This window comes from Chiloscyllium plagiosum, chromosome 17 (genome assembly GCF_004010195.1).
Source record: "Chiloscyllium plagiosum isolate BGI_BamShark_2017 chromosome 17, ASM401019v2, whole genome shotgun sequence".
Taxonomy (NCBI): domain Eukaryota; kingdom Metazoa; phylum Chordata; class Chondrichthyes; order Orectolobiformes; family Hemiscylliidae; genus Chiloscyllium; species Chiloscyllium plagiosum.
In genome coordinates, this window is record NC_057726.1 from 46,080,650 (window position 1) to 46,097,463 (window position 16,814).

Below are 16,814 nucleotides of genomic sequence, written 5' to 3' on the forward strand. Positions count from 1 at the left end.
TTGTGAAACTTGAAAGGGTTCAGAAAAGATTTACAAGGATGTTGCCAGGGTTGGAGGATCTGAGCTACAGGGAGAGGCTGAACAGGCTGGGGCTGTTTTCCCTGGAGTGTCGGAGGCTGAGGGGAGACCTTATAGAGGTTTACAAAATTATGAGGGGCATGGATAAGAAAAATCGACAAAGTCTTTTCCCTGGGGTCAGGGAGTCCAGAACTAGAGGGCATAGGTTTAGGGTGAGAGACCTAAGGGGCAACTTTTTCACACAGAGGGTGGTAGGTGTATGGAATGAGCTGCCAGAGGATGTGGTGGAGGCTGTACAATTGCAACATTTAAGAGACATTTGGATGGGTATATGAATAGAAAGGGTTTGGAGGGATATGGGCCGGGTGCTGCCAGGTGGGACTAGATTGGGTTGGGATATCTGCTCCGCATGGACAGGTTGGACCGAAGGGCCTGTTTCCATGCTGTACATCTCTATGACTCTATGACTGTATAACTACTTCTACAATGAACCAATATATAACATAAATAAGAGACTTTCCCCCTTGCCCACAGGTGGGGCTTATTTTTACACACTAACCCCTCCATGGCTTCTTCTAGCTGAAGCCACATCCCAAACCCAGGCAAAACAAAGTTTAAAAAAATTACACTCATCTTACAACAAGAAAATTAGAAGTTGCCATTCAATCCATCCCATCCATACTTTGACACGAGGCAATCCTGGTAAAAAATTAAAACCCCTGCCTCCCCCAACCCCCCACCACCCCCATCCCGTACTAAAGAGAGAAACAAAAAGGAAATGATAGAAAAACAAAGGATAATGGGAGGGGAGGATGAAAGGAGAAGAGAGAGAAAAAATGGGAACCCTACATATTAAAACCAAGTGAACCAGGCAAACTACAGAGAAAACAAAGCGAACACTATTGTCAGTATTATTTGAACCAGCCAGTCTATTTTAAGGTGTCCAGGAAGTCCTTTGCCTTTTCCGGTGAGTCAAAATTAAAAACGGACCCTCTTAGGCTGAAACACAATATTGCCGGATATCTTCCGGAGTGCTTAATATTGAAGTCCCTCAGCTTTCTTTTACCTTATCAAAGGCCTTCTTCTTGCGGACCACAGCCGCAGAAAAGTCTTGGAAAAACATAATTCGTGATCCTTTGTATATCAGAGCCTGTGGGTCCTTCCCCAGTGCTCCCGAAGTTTCCAGCACCATTTGTTTATCTCTATAGTACCAGAGTTGCACTAGGACCGGGCAGGGGCTGGTCCAATCCGGGCATGTGCATTGCGACCCGGCAGGCTCACTCGACCTGCACCTGGCCCGCTCCGACTTCCAGCTTCAAAAACTGCAGGAGCCATTGCTCCAAGAAGTTGACGAACTGGCCTTCTTCCCATTCCAGCAGCCGACTAGCAGATGTTCTTCTGACGGCCTCGATTTTCAAGGTCGTCAACCTGCTCTACTAAGGCCTGTACCTGTTGTTTCAGGGTCAGGACCCGACCCGCTGAGGATTCTGCCGCAGTTTCAGAAGCCGCGCTCCACTGTTCCACCTGCATGACATGCTGCCTGAGACGGTGGATTTCATGATTATGCTTCTGTAGCATGGCTGAGATTGTTTCCAGCACGGGTCCAGTCTCCTCCATCGATCTTCTCTCAGAGTTTCACGAATTCTGAGACCAGGCTCAACTCCACAGGCAAGTCCCCTGGAGTATTCACAGAGCTGAACGCTGCGGCCGCAGGCATATCCGTTGCTGCAGAGGAATGCCCTGCTGGTTACAATTCTTGTAATCCTTTTCCCTTAGTCATTTTTCCTACTCACTTAAAACTAACATACAGCAATTCTGGGGATTAAAAGCTATCAATTTTTACCACAATAGGTAAGGAAGGGAGGGTGAATGCATCACCTTCTTTGGGTTCTGGTGCAGAGCTCAGCAGGGCAGATCTCTCAAGACACAGAATTTATTGCAAAAGATTCTATTAAATGGCGCACGATGCTGAGGAACGTTATAGTTCAATCTTATTTGTATTTCTTATATTCCTCTTAATAATATAAGAAGAGTTATAATGGACAATATGTCCAGAATTGAGGTAGCCCTGATAAAATTTCAGATATGAACTTGTTTATAATTGACCTAATCATATTATTATTTCACTCCAGATGCTGTAAATTGGAAACAAAAAACAGAATTTGCTGGAAAAGCTCAGCAGGTCTGGCAGCATCAGTTGTGAGGAAGGGTCACTGGATCTGAAATGTTAACTCTGATTTCTTTTCACAGATGTTGCCAGACCTGCTGAGCTTTTCCAGCAACTTCTGTTTTTGTAACCATTTCATTTCTTGTTTCTACAGTCCAAATTCAAATCTACTCGTTGAGGTTTCCCAAATGGGGTCGAGACACAAAACTCTGGGGTCACCAAGCTCTGAAGCAGCAATGACAGTTGTGGAGATCAGATTGATCCCTGACAGCTGTGTGGCACCTTTGAAATGCTTACTTAGTGGAGGCATTTATTGAAGGGCATGGCTTAATTGATTATTCAATGGTGCCAGATTCCTGCTGTGCAACAGCCTTTATGGGAAGATTCCATGCTTTTTCATTAACCACCGTATTGGGGCGGGGAGGGAGGATGTGAGACGGTAGGGAGGGGAATGTGGTGAAGGGAAGAAGGTATGGGGTTGATAGTGAAGGAGGGAAGTATGAAGGTAGTGAAGAAGGGAGAAATGAGGGCTGGGAAGAGAAGGACAGATGTGAAGATGGTGAAGGGAGGGATAATTTGATGCCAGGGAAAGATTAGAGCAGTGATAAAGGAAGGGAGATATGAGATGATGGTGAACAAAGGGATGGATAGGACTGGTGATGAAAGGGAAGAGAGAGATAGGGAGATGGTAAAGGGAGGGAGAGTTGGGGTGGTGGTGAATGAAAGGAGAGATCGAAGGGGGATACAGGGGCACTGCATCCTCACCTCTGCAACTCAATCTCCGACACTGCCAAATTTTTTAGCCGGGGTCACACAAAATCTGAAGCATGAAAATGCATGACACCAGGAAGATTCTGGGAAGAATTGGTATAAATCAAAAGAAAGTGAAAACACAAAATTAAATTCTACATATATGCAAACAAAGTATCTTACAGTTACCATTGGATCACTATCACAATTACCAAAAAAAAATCAAAAAGAAAGTAACTACATTAATCGTATTAAAAGATTTCTTGTTTGTGTCTGGTATTTTTGAGAAATACATGACTGCAGTGAATCTATTAAAGACAGCATCTCAAAGTGCCGATGTCAAAATTTTTCAAAATAATTTTACTTTTTTGTACAAAGTTTTTGTACTAAGTTCTTTATGTAATTGTACTTACACGTTAAAAGTTTTATATCAGTTCTGAAGAAGGATTACTGGACTCAAAACGTTAACTTTCAACAGATGCTGCCAGACCCAATGCGTTTTTCCAGCAATTTCTGTTTTAGTGTGTTTCTGATCTCCAGCATCCATTGTTTTGTTTTGTTTTCTTGTAATTATACATTGACTTTTTTAATCAACCTCGACTCCTTTTCTTTCAGCTTGGCATTACATTCTACTGCAACATTTTTATATTTTCTTGTTCAAATTGAGAGACTTAGTAACATAACTTAAAATTCCCCGTGATAAAACAAGAACACTTTTTTCTGGTAATGGAAATGACAACCAACAATGGATTGAAAAACATGATTTTCAGTTACAAGGTAATAATAAATGTTGTTCTGCAAAATTATTGGTATTAAAGATACACCCTGCACCATGTGGACAAAGTACCATGATAAGAAAGCACAAAAGCAAAACACAAATATATAACTTCAACAATTATGTGTCCCCGCTGTGAATTTAAAATTGAATGTACTCAATAAATACCAAACTACAGGGTGTTGCTTGAAAAATAAGACCACGTTCAAGATTGTGGACGTTACAAATGTGCAATTCTGCCAGGAAACCTGGGGATTAAGAGTTATATCATGAAATGTTACTCTCGAACTTGCTGATCACCGTTTATCATGACTATTCTGTAAGTAGAGGAAATTCATATATACATTGCACCTTTTTTGGTTGGTAAATAAAGGGTCATGGACACTGCCACTCTTTGCAGTATTCTGAGAACTAAGATTTACTGTCAACTGTTCCTGCTACACCTCCATGAAAAAGATCACTCAACCAAACAGTACTTTCTTCTCATGCTTTATGAATTGGTGTCCCTTTTTTCAATTCTGCTCCTTGCATCCTAGTTCTGATTAGTGCAAGATGAAAAGGTTCAACTTCTTGCCTCATTTTAGCAGAACCCAAATTCTATACCATACTACCAATTATTCCAGATTTATCAATTCAAGATAAATTCTACTAGTTTTTCTTGTGGGAGTTAAATACATGTGCCTGGAGCATTAGGTAGGCCTCCAGATTACTAATTTAGTGGCATTACCACGAAATCAGATCTGAATGGAGGCAGGTGCCCAAAACAAATAGTGCCAAAATCTCACATTATAGCTTCCTGTCAATATTCATGATATTGGAAAACTTGATAAGAGTGGGGAAACAGTGGACCTGCAAAGGCACCCACATATAGTTAAGATCAATCAAGATTGTTAAAGGGCTTGTTCTCAGTCCAACAATTTACTTGTTCCAAATTATCACAGAGGCGAACAGGATTTAGGATCTGTTTCCTCATACCAGCCACATATGTTGATGAACCAGGATAGGTGCATGAAACAAAGAAAGCTTTTGCAGGAACAATCAATAATCTGATTAGAGCTCAAAGGCTTTGGATATCAGAAAGCCAATGGAGAAGACAAAGAAGGCATCCCTGCACTTTTCCAAGGCTGCACTCAACATCAGATTCAGGAGTGAAGCAATAATGATGTTCAGACAGCACATGTTTTCACTATCATCACTGGATTCACAAAAGTACAGCTGGATTATTGTTAACTGTCCCCATGTTGTCATCACAGCACCCATGGAACAACCATGACTACTTATTGACAAGAAGGCCTACCACCCCCAGAATATTAGCTGGTTTGCATTCACTATGTCTGTCAGGGAAGAACATCTGATTTTCATTCCTGGTCTGGCCAACATGAGAACCCAGACCCATAGCGATATGACTGACTCTATGTTCTGAAATGGCCTAGCAAGCCATTTAGTTCAACATGCAGCAAATGTTGTCCATGTCAACAATGCCCAGAACCCATGAAAGAAGTAAATAAAAGCAGGAACTTTATGTTGGTGTACAGTTTCTTGATAGCTCCCATGATTGGTCCATTCTCACCAATCTAATCTACAGCACCTATTCAAACCCACCTCCAATGCCCATTGCCCCACCCGCTCCAGAGGGGAGAAGGCTATGCTTTGCACAGGGTTTCTCATCCCTTTCTGTAGAAATAAACAATGACTCCATAGAATTATGATGAGAACCAAGTGTGCACCAGAACACTCATTCAGCAGGCCATTTGCTCAAGATGCACTTTCACTGTCATGTTTGTTCCAGTGACACGCTGCAATATAGAGTTCAAAAACATCTCAAATGGTCTTCACCTGTTCTGTCTTTTTTACAAAATGGAGTGCATCTTGAAGAAGCAGGAACTATGGAAGGGCAGTTTGTTTGTTTGTAGAATCTTCAGATTGTTAGACTTTGTAGGAGTCTCCTGGCTGCCAGAATTGAAAAGGAATTGGAGTCCACAAAACTGTAAAAAGTCATTGAAAAAATAAAAACAGTGATATGTATTTCACTGGGTTTGAGGGACTGTAAAAAATGATGTTGGGGAGAAAGGTTGTATTGCTGCAGTGCTCCACTGAGGCTCAGCACAAGGTGGAAAAACAGTATTTCATTTTCTGCTTAGCAACCCTGCAGCTTTCAGAACTCAATATTAAGTTGTATAACTTTAGGGTCTGAACATCTTCCATGCCGTTTACACATCTCCATATCTGTCACATTGGCTGCTTTGAGCACAGCCAAACCATTTTTGTATACTTATGGTCTCTATTCACAGTTTGTCTTTCTCCCTGCCTTATCATAATCCTTTTGTCTATCTAATTGCCTTACTCTGCCCCTGGGTTCTGTTTCCATCCATTACTTACTCCTTTACATCTCCCTCACCCCTGCTTTTTTTTTAAAGCTACTACTAGTTCTGAAGATGGGCCAATGGATCTGAAATGTTCAATCCACTTTCTTTTCACAGATGCTGCCAGACATGCTGAGCTTCTCTTGCAAGTTGTTAGTGTTTCAGATTTCCAGCATCTGCAATTCTTTGTTTGATATGATTGCTTTTTTATTGCTGATTGTGGTCAGACCTTTCAAAATTGCCATTTATATATAACCCTTCTGTCATAGAGTCATAGAGATGTACACACAGAAACAGACCCTTTAGTCCAACCTGTCCATGCTGACCAGATATCCCAACCTAATCTAGTCCCAACTGCCAGCACCCGGCCCATATTCCTCCAAACCCTTCCTATTCATATACCCTTCCAAATGTTGCAATTGTACTAGCCTCCACCACTTCCTCTGGCAGTTCATTCCATACACGTACCAAAGCACTCCATAGGTCTCTTTGTTTAGCAATGCTCCCCAAGACCTTACCATTAAGTGTATAAGCCCTGCTAAGATTTGCTTTTCCAAAATACAGCACCTTGTATTTATCTGAATTAAACTCCATCTGCCACTTCTCAGCCCATTGGCCCATCTGATCAAGATCGCGCTGTAATCTGAGTGTGTGATACATTCCTAATAATGAGTTCCTTTGTTAAAGAAAATTGACATGGTCGAGGGAACATGTTCAATGACTGACCCCTGCATTTATTAAACTTCAAAGTTAAAGCTATAAAGCCAGATTTGCCAGATGGTCTAATGTGTCCAGTACACCCATGAGTCTAAACGTGTGGTGCTGAAAACACACAGCTGGTCAGGAAGCATCCAAGGAGCAACAGAGTCAACATTTTGAGCATAAGCCCTTTATCGGGAATGTGGGGAGGGCCCAAGGGGGCTGAGAGATAAATAGGATGTAGGTGGGGTTGGGGGTAGATAGCTAGGAATACGATAGGTAGATGAAGATAGACAGTGATGGTGATAGGTCGCGGAGTGTTGCATGGAGCAGATAGGTGTATGGAAAAATGGACAGGTATGACAGGTCAAGAGGGTGGTGCCGAGTTGCAGTGTTGGATCTGGGATAAGATAAGGGAGGGAGATGAGGAAACCAGTGAAATTGCCATTGCTTCCATGTGGTTGGAGGGTCTTAAGGCAGAAGATGCCGTGTTCTTCCTCCAGTCGTCAGTTGGCTAGGATTTGATGGTGGAGGAGGTGCAGGACTTGCATGTCCTTGGTGGAGTGGGAAGGGGAGTTGAAGTGTTCAGTCACAGGGCGGTAGGATTATTTAGTGAATGTGTCCCAGAGATGTTCTCTGGAACGTTCTGCAAGTTGGCACCTTATCTCCCCAATGTAGAGGAGACCACATCGGCAGCAATGGGCACAGTAGCTGAGGTGGTGTTTGGAGGTGCAGGAAAATCTCTGCCGGATGTGGAAGGATCCTTTGGGACCTTGGATGAGGTGAGGGGGAGAGGTGTGGGCACAGGTTTTACAGGGCACACCTCTTGCAGTGGCAAGGGAAGGTGCTGGGAGTGGAGAGGGTGGACCTAATGAGGGAATCACAGAAAAATGGTCTTTGTGGAATGCTGAAAGAGATGGGGAGGGAAATATCTCCCTGGTGGTGGGGTCTGACTGTAGGTGATGGAAATGGTGGAGGATGACACATTGTATCCTGAGGTTGGTGGGGTGGAAGGAGCTAGTGTGGGCTTGAGTTGGGAGTGGGGACGACGACTGTCTCTGGAGTGGGTGTGGTCATAGTATTGTGGGGGTTGTCACCAAAGGAAGTGACGGTCCGTATGACTTCAGCAGTGTCTGCGTGTTCGTCGGCAGTGTTCTGGTAAGTGATGCCGGTGGGGGGAGAAGTGGATGAGGCGGTGGCAACCACGGGGGCAGAAGTGACGTGACGGGTCATTTTGTGGTGTTTTCAGTGGCGGTTCTGGCAGTGATCGTAACTGAGGAAAAGGTGGGGAATGGTGCTGGTGTTACTGCAGAAAATGACTGTATTGGCACCACCTCCCACATGCACCTTCCCTTGCAACTGCAAAAGGTGTAAAACCTGTGCCCACACCTCCCCCCTCACCTTCATCCAAGGCTCCAAAGGATCCTTCTACATCAGGCAGAGATTTTCCTGCACCTCGAAACACTTCATCTACTGTGTCCATTGTTCTCAATGTGGTCTCCTCTACATTGGGGAGACAGGACGCTAACTTGCAGAAAGTTTCAGAGAACATCTCTGGGACACATGCACTAAACAACCATACCACCCTGTCGCCCAGCACTTCAACTCCCCCTCCCACTCTTCCAAGGGCTTGCAAGTCCTGAGCCTCCTCCACCACCAAATCCTAGCCACCCAACACCTGGAGGAAGAACACCCCATCCTCAGCCTTGGGACCCTCCAATCACAAGGAGTCAACGTCGATCTCATCAGTTTCCTTATCTCCCCTCCCCCAAACTTATCCTAGTTAAATCACTCCAACTTGGCATTGCCCTCTTGGTCTGATCTACCTATCCGCTCCAGCCTCCACCTTAATCTGCTTATCGTATTTGTTACTACCTTTCCCCACAGCCCGACCGCTCCCTCCCACCACGAACCCCCTCTTATTTATCTCTCAGCTGCCCTCCATTCGTGATGAAGAACTTATGCTCGAAACATCGACTCCACTGCTCCTCGGATGCTGCCAGACCAGCTGTGCTTTTCCAGCGCAACGCTTTTAGACTCTGATCTTCAATATCTGCAGTCCTCACTCTCTTCCAGTACACTCAAACTGGGGACGAGTGTGAAAAATTGAATTTAAATGCGTATGCTCTTTAAACTGTGCATACAGGTCAACCAATCGTTTAATCTCAGTGATGGTACTTCAACCCCTGTTGTAGGTAGTAAACAAAGGCTATGAAACTTACCAAATACAATTGTCAAGCAATTTACGGATTCATTTACCTCAACGACAGTTGCTAGCATACGTCCATTTCCGGTTCCGTTCCGACAGCGGCGACTTTCGAGCGTGAGGCATGCTGGTTCTTGTAGTCCCCGGATCATCCTCAAATTGAATGGTATTGATGGGACTACAATTCCCAGAGGTCTACGCGGGACGAACCGGATACCATCGTTAGATGATCTTGATCCGATTGGATACATTCAATGTCAGTCAAGCTGACATTGAATGTATCCGGATGATTGGTTTGAGCCTACGAGAAACTCTGGCTCGGGATTGGTGAGGAGTGACGTCAGTCAGGCCCACGGGGCAGTATATTTGCCTGTTCGGAAATGTGCGCGCGTGTTGGTTAAGTGGGAGTAAAGATGTTGGTTAGTTTGCTTGACAGGACATGCAGCCCGAGGCAAGAGCCTGTGGAGTGCGCCGTGTTGGCGCTCGACGGGGGACAGGGACGGGTGATAGTTAGCTCTTCTCCCGCGCGGGGGGGGAGGGGGAGGGCAAGAGAGAGCGAGCAGGTAGAAAGGGTGCATGACTCGCGGTGTATGTTGGGATGTTAATGGTGAGCGTGTTGAAACTGACCGCGGACAGGATACGGGTCGAGGATGAAAAGGTTCAGTAAATACGACACAGCGAAAGAGAGTAAGGTACAGCTCGAGCATTTAGAACTCTGTCAGGGTCAGTGTGTGTGTTGGATGTGTTTGGAGTTGGAAGCAAGTCTGTCGGCAAATAAACTGTTCCTAATTACAGGGGGTTGCCATGATTTGGAGGTGCACACGCCTCATTTAGGCCTTGAGCCCTGTTTGTGCACTGTAGGTTACTATTTGCAGTATGAGTTTAGTAGCTTCTGTCACAGAATTAAAAAAACCCACCTGGACTGTCCTGCTCGAATGTCTCTTCATGTTTGTTAATGTTTTGAGGAAAAAAAAAGAATGAGTTAATCACACAACTCTTCGTGAAAATGCGTTGCTAAACCGTACTGTCATTCCAAACAACTTGAGCACGAGGACCATAATCGTGCACATGCATAATATTGACAGAAAAATCATCCATCACTAGTCGTTAGCTTTCTGCCTGTGCCAAAATTCTGACTTTGTGAATACCAAAGTCTGGTGATTTGTTAATTATTTTTATCTTAGTTAATTCTTGTAGAACCATCATACTCGTCAGTTGAGCTAAAAGGAAAATACTGTTGGTGGAAAATTAGAAAACAAAATATTGGAAGTATTCTTTTCAGGCCCCTAGTATCTGAGGAGCAACAAAGTTACTGAAATGCTTCTCTCTCATAGTTGCTGCTAAAAGTATGCTTCTGTTGTTTTTCCCACTCATAGTGGGGCAGTTACATAACCTAAAGTACATGGTGTAAATTCTGAATATAATACCTGATTAATAATGACTTGCAAACTATTTGAGCTTTCTTGCAATTTGTGAAGGCTTTTGAGAAGGTACTGAATTAAATCACAAGCTTGAATACATAGAAGCAGGAGTCAGCCCTTTTTACCAGCATCACCATTGAATAAGATCATGACTGACCCCACTTTCTTGTTTGTACTAAATCTTTTTCCTAACTACAGGTTATAACATTTCTATAAGATGCTCCTGAAGTATCTAATCTCCTGGTCACATAGTTCTCATCAGATTGAAGACTGTTTGATGCATTATGAAGTTGCAATTACGTTCATTTCAATTGTATTGTGGGTGGAATTATAGCTCTTGTAAGTGGGCCTTTAGATGTTGAGAGTTCTGTGATGAGCTGTAGCAATACTTCCCAAACTTTTTTTTCTATGATGACCCCATTTTGAGGCTTAAAAATTGTCATGTTCCCCTGGTAAAAGATGGGTGAAAATGAAGACCTGTGAAAATGGACAGAGGGGAGTTGGCCATTGGATTACTACGGAGCTCGCAACCCCAGAAGGTCAGCTTGTGATTCCCAGTTGGGGTCTTGGTCCCTACTTTGGAAGTCCTGTACCAGAATTCTTATTTGGGGTCTTTTGCATTGATTGTAAGTGAAACTTTTAAAAGGTTGAATAGAATCATGGATTAATACAGCACGGACACAGACCCTTGGAAAAAAAAATGTAAATACTGTCTATGGAATCAATGTATGGTTTAAAATTTTTATATAAATGGAATATTGATTAAATTAAAGGAATGACATTTTAAAGTAATGTTTATGATATGGGTAAAATTGTCCTCAATGCTGGATTACCAAAATTAACTACTCATCGACAAAATATATCAATAACCATTTTTCGTGCAGCAGAAAATTTGTAATTATTCCTGATGTCCTTGATGATCAAAGTACACCTTAACTGATACTGGTATCTCTACAAAATTTCAAGATTTGTTCAATATTGAAATGACAGCGGCTACAGCCACACAAAATCATCAGCATTTTTCTGTGATCAATGACTTTTTTGAGACAATATCTCTAATCTTGCATTCCTTTCAAGTGGCATATCAAGTATAATCTTTGGTCACCAGGGAGGTGAAAGTGAGGGATACCATTCGATCCATTGAAGTACACCATACAGTTTATACCATCACAGCCTGAAGTATTTATTGAATAATTTGTGTTTTCTCCACCACCAACCTAGATATATGTTTAATTCACATATCATTTTAATCACTAGCATTTGAAGAGGTTCTTGATATAAATCTTAGATTTTATTCATTTAAATCTATCCCTTTGCTAACGCTAAATGATAGTACACAATGTAAATTTTATGGACCATGTATGTCATATTTCAGAGGTTATTTTGAAGTTGCTTTGTAACTAAAAAGCTGAACATTCTTCATTCTTTGTCATAATCCCCAGTTTTCAATAGGCATTCAAAAGAATGGGCACATGGGTGGCAGGTAAAGTTCAATTTGGAGAAATGTGAAGTGGTATCTTTTGACTGGGCAAACTGAAAGACCTTTATAAAGTAAGGAGTACAGTTCTAAATAGGGTGCAAGAGCAGAACAACCTGGGTGTGTATGTGTGCATAAGTCACTCGAGGTGGCAGGACATGTGGGGGAGTGGTTAATTACAAATACAATATTTTTGGCTCTATTAATAGGGGCATAGAATACAAGAGGAAGGAGATTAAGCTGAACTCGTCTAAGTGACTACCTGGACCTCAAATGTTCTTAACCTTTTAGGAGAAGTCTTCTCCAAGGACAAATTTAATAGATTTTTAAAATCATGAGATTGTTGGAAAAGGTTGGTGAGGTGGAACAGTTCATCTTAGAATAGGACTTGTAGTGAGAGGGCACAAATTTAAAAGCGATCTGCAGAAAAAACAAATGTGACGTACGAAAATTCATTTTCACAAGTAATTAGGGTGGTGTTTCAGTCAGGGCATTAAAGAAAGCATTATATTATTTAGATAATATTTGTACTGTACAGGGAAAAGGCATAATGCTCATTTGGGAAGTGGACCTGATGGGTCAAATAGTCACCTTCTGCATTGTGACAATTCTGTGATTCTAATATTCAGCATCAGTGTCATGACACTTTCTTGAGTATGAATATCTCTTGTCTCAACGACCAGAATTCTTCAGTGTTTAATGTTGTTGTGTTCTGCTGTTCTGTTATAAAATTCTGAACTCAACTTTTGTTTTTCAGCAGTGCTTTAATTAGACACTGTGTTCAACCCCGAGCCTTTCCTTGATTTCAGCACTGTTAATCTCATTTGTGAGTTCCTCATGTTGTCGTTGTTTTTATCCTACATCTAGTATTTTGAATATGTAAGTTAAGGAACAACATATGCAAATTGAATCTCATGTTCTTAAAATAATAACAAACTTTCAAAGTGCAATGATAATTCTAAAATCCTTTAAACAGAAAAATAATTTGAAAAACTCTTTCGAAATTTGCAGATGACATGAAACCTTTAAATGTGGTAAAGGATATCAATAGATTAAGTGAGTGGGCAAAGATGTGGCAATGGAGTATAAAATGTCAAAATGTGAACTTTTCAGGAAACTTCGAAAAGCATATTGTCTAAATGGCGTGAGATGCAGAGGGATTTGGATATTCTAATGTGTGAATTGCAAAAGGCTTGTACATCTCACAGAAAATAGTTAGGATTGTCAATAGAATGTCATTTACTGTGAGTGGAATTGTGTACAATTAGGAAGATTATGTTTCACTTAGGGCACTAGTGAGACAGTATTTAGAGAACTGAGCACTTTGTTGGTCATCTTATTTAAGGAAGTCTATAAATGTATTGACAGTTCAGGGAAGGTTTACCAGACTAGTACCTGGACTGGATGGCTTTCCTTACAGGGAAGGGTTGGACAGACTCAGCCTGAATTTGCTTAAGATTAGAAGAGTAAGAGGTAACTTGATTGAAATATATACGTTCGTGAGTGCTCTTGAGGTTAGATGTGGAAAGGATATTTCATTTTATGGCAGAATCAGAATCAGGGTTCACTGTTTAAAAATTAGATTGCTCATTTAAAACATTATGCAAAGTATGTTTTCTGAGGGTTGAGTGTCTTTGGAGTACTCTTGCCGAAAATGCAGAAGAAGCAGTCTTCTGTTATTTTTAAGGTAGAGGTAGATAGATTCTTTTTAAGCAAGGAGGTGAAAGGCTATTAGAGGTAGGCATGATCTAATTGAAGGCAGAAAAAAAGGTTGAGGGGCTGATTTGCCTACTTCTCTTAATTCATATGCTTGTAGAAAATAGAAACTTCCCAATGGCCAAACGATAAATTACGAGAGGACTCAGACTTAAGTTAAAGAAGCAGAAATAAAAGGCTGAAATTTTGTAAGTCCACTAGATTTGGAATTTAATATCTGATTAGCTGAATCAGTAGTAATCTTCAAAAGCGATTTGGATAAAGAAAATGAAATTGCAGTTCTTTTTTGGGAATGAATTGCTCTTTTAAAGGGCAGACAGAGTTGATGGACTAAACCATTGTTCTACATTCATAATTGGCAAAACCACACTTTTGTTCTTCTGAGAAATTGTTATTGGGTTTCAAACTGTTGTAATTGAGTTTTACGCATGGAAAGAAGTTCTTTGGCCCATATGCCCACAATGGTCATCAAAAATTCATGTATTCTTATCCCCTTTTCTGGGGGTCCTATGGTTCTTGTAGTCATTGCTCCCACCAGAATGTTAATTCTAAGGTGTTGAGTCAGCTCTGATAAAGAAAGAAAGATGGTTTTCCAGTAACAAAGCTTTGAGTTGGAGGTGATAGTATTCCCATAATGTAGTTGCACATTTTTGTGGTAATGCTGATGGGGCTGGGTGGTAGCATTGAAATAAGCTTGATAGATTTCTACAGTGCTCCATCTAAGTAGTATATTGTGCAGCCATAACAGCACAAGTGGTAAATATTTAAAGCAGAGACAGTAATCTCTGAAATTCATATACCCCAGAATGAATTAAGCACTTATTTAGGTAGATGCAAATACATCATGAATACGAAAGACGGGGTGAGGGGGAGTGAGGAGACACATTATGGATCTGGCACGAATGACGGTATTATCCTTGCTTTGTTAATAATTATACAACTGGTTAAGCTTCTGGTGTGGTGGTTCACAGTTTTGTTGTGTTGTTGAATGTCAAAGGGATGGGATCCACAACAATGTGGTTGATTTTTTTTATTGTCCTCTGGGAAATTAAGGATGAGAAATAAATGCTGGCTGAATCGACATCTCTCAAATAAATTTTTAAGGATCAATTAATGTCTGGTTTTGTTGATTTTTATTAAAGCTGGCACTACTTGCTTGATTTTCAGAGGAATATTAGAATTTCCTAATAGCTTTGAAGGTCTGAAGTAATTACCAGCTTTTCCTGGAAATGTACCATTTAAGAAAGAATTGAATGTTACAGGAGGGGATTCCAGAATGCTCTGAATCGATGAATTCATTTATGTTGTATGATCTTCCTTATCTATAATCATCATATGCCTTAGACATGTAGGATGCTCATTAAACCAGTTTTATAGAATCATAGAATCCATACTGTGTGGAAAGAAGCCATTTGGCTCGTCGAGTCTGTCTGAAGAGCATCCCACCCACCACCACCACCACCAACCTATCCCCGTAACCCTGCATTTATAATAGTTAACCCACCTAACCTGCACATCTCTGGACATTACAGGGCAATTTAGCATAGCCTATCCACCTAACCTGCACATGTTTGGATTATGTGGAGGAACTGGAATACCTGGTGGAAACCCATGCAGACACAGGGAGAACATGCAAACTTTACGCAGACAGTCACCCAATGGTGGAATCAAACCTGGGTCCCTTGCTATGTGAGGTAGCAGTGCTAACCACTGAGCCAACGCACCATCCAAAAAGTTCTTGAAGTTTTGTTCACAATATTTTCATTTTTAAACTTTACCTTTCAAGTTGCACAATGCAAAATTGAACTTTTATTCATATTGTATATGATACAAATGTCTGTCTTGAGATGCTAGATCTGAGCTAAGAGATGAAATGTGTATGAATATAGGTAAAGGTGTTCTTAAGTTATTGAGTGCCTTGCTTGGTTATAGTGGTTGTTGGGCTAGATGAGTCTTTAGATGAATTCCTTTATTGGTCAGAACATTGTGTATAGGAATTTCGAGGTCATGTTGCAGCTGTAGAGGACATTGGTTAGGCCACTTTTGGAATATTACGTGCAATTTTGGTCTCCCTCCTATAGGAAAGATGTTGTGAAACTTGAAAGGGTCCAGAAAAGATTTACAAGGATGTTGCCAGGGTTTGAGCTATAGGGAGAGGCTGAACAGGCTGGAACTGTTTTTCCTGGAGTGTCGGATGCTGAGGGGTGATCTTCTAGAGGTTATAAAATCATGAGGAGCATAGATAGAGTAAATAGACAGGTTTTTTTTTCTCTGGCTTGGGGGAGTCCAGAACTAGAGGGCATGGGTTGAGGGTGAAAGGGGAAAGATCTAAAGGAGACTTAAGGGGCAACTTTTTCCACGCAGAGGGTGGTACATATATGGAATGAGCTGTTGAGGAAGTGTAGAGGCTGGTATAATTCTAACATTTATAAGGCATCTGGATGGGTATATGAATAGGAAGGGTTTAGGGGGATATGGGCCAAGTGCTGGCAAAGGGGACAGGATTAGTTTAGGATTTCTCGTTGACATGGACGAGTTGGACCAAGGGTCTGTTTCCGTGCTATACATCTATGACTGAAGAGCCCAGTTTTGGTTCCATAAGTGTTTCTGAGGTGGAGGCACTTTGCTATGTGATGAAATGGATTTTGCAACACCAAGATGGACTCCTCCTCCTTCCTGTACTGATATTCCACTTTTCAGTCGAGGTACTGAGTAGTCTATGCATTGATGGTGCAGGAAGTGCACTGTCAAATAATCGATGGCTTTTTCAGTCAGTTGTGATGGTACCTATGCTTCATGGCAACCTTGAGAATATCCTTTTTATCAAAGGAAAAATTATAAGGTCAGAAAACATGCATCCTCCATTTAATCAGTGAAACCTCTCCTAGCAACCCAAATTTACATCTGTGGTAAGAGGTTTACTGAGGAGTTTCTTGAAGCATTTATTATTAATACTATGTTGAGGGTTTTTGGGTGTGGATATTTTGGCCCTTTTGGGAGGTTTTGATGCTGTGAGGATTACTGAGGTAGTTTAGTACTTATGTGGATTTTATGGAGGAAGTTAAATTACTGGCGTTGATGAGGAGCTTTAGGTTATCAAGTTGGGGCATCCTTTTGAGGGCATTTGTGGCTAAGCAGCATTTCACTGATAGGGGTTAGGGAAAGGTACTTGCTCGTGTGCAAAGGGCCACAGAACAACACACTTGGAGGATGCAATCACAG

At 41.6% G+C, this 16,814-nt stretch overlaps 2 protein-coding genes across 9 annotated transcripts in view; one reads left to right on the top strand and one right to left on the bottom strand.

Annotated features, from left to right (window-relative positions):
• Positions 1 to 9,111, bottom strand: part of rpgrip1l (RPGRIP1 like) — a 225,429-nt gene extending 216,318 nt beyond the window's left edge. For 5 of the 6 annotated variants that reach the window (XM_043706988.1, XM_043706986.1, XM_043706990.1 and 2 more), the window contains exon 1: positions 9,032 to 9,111. In XM_043706988.1, the coding sequence (XP_043562923.1) occupies positions 9,032 to 9,052 (21 nt within the window). In that variant the 5' untranslated portion in view covers positions 9,053 to 9,111. Of the gene's footprint in view, positions 1 to 8,994 lie in introns of all 6 variants that reach the window. The other variant, XM_043706987.1, reaches the window with a different exon arrangement.
• A 267-nt stretch (positions 9,112 to 9,378) lies between these two features.
• Positions 9,379 to 16,814, top strand: part of fto (FTO alpha-ketoglutarate dependent dioxygenase) — a 416,196-nt gene continuing 408,760 nt past the window's right edge. The window contains exon 1 of one of the 3 annotated variants that reach the window (XM_043706996.1): positions 9,379 to 9,429. In XM_043706996.1, the coding sequence (XP_043562931.1) occupies positions 9,418 to 9,429 (12 nt within the window). In that variant the 5' untranslated portion in view covers positions 9,379 to 9,417. Of the gene's footprint in view, positions 9,430 to 9,525; positions 9,671 to 16,814 lie in introns of those variants that run through there. The other 2 variants (XM_043706995.1, XM_043706999.1) reach the window with 2 other exon arrangements.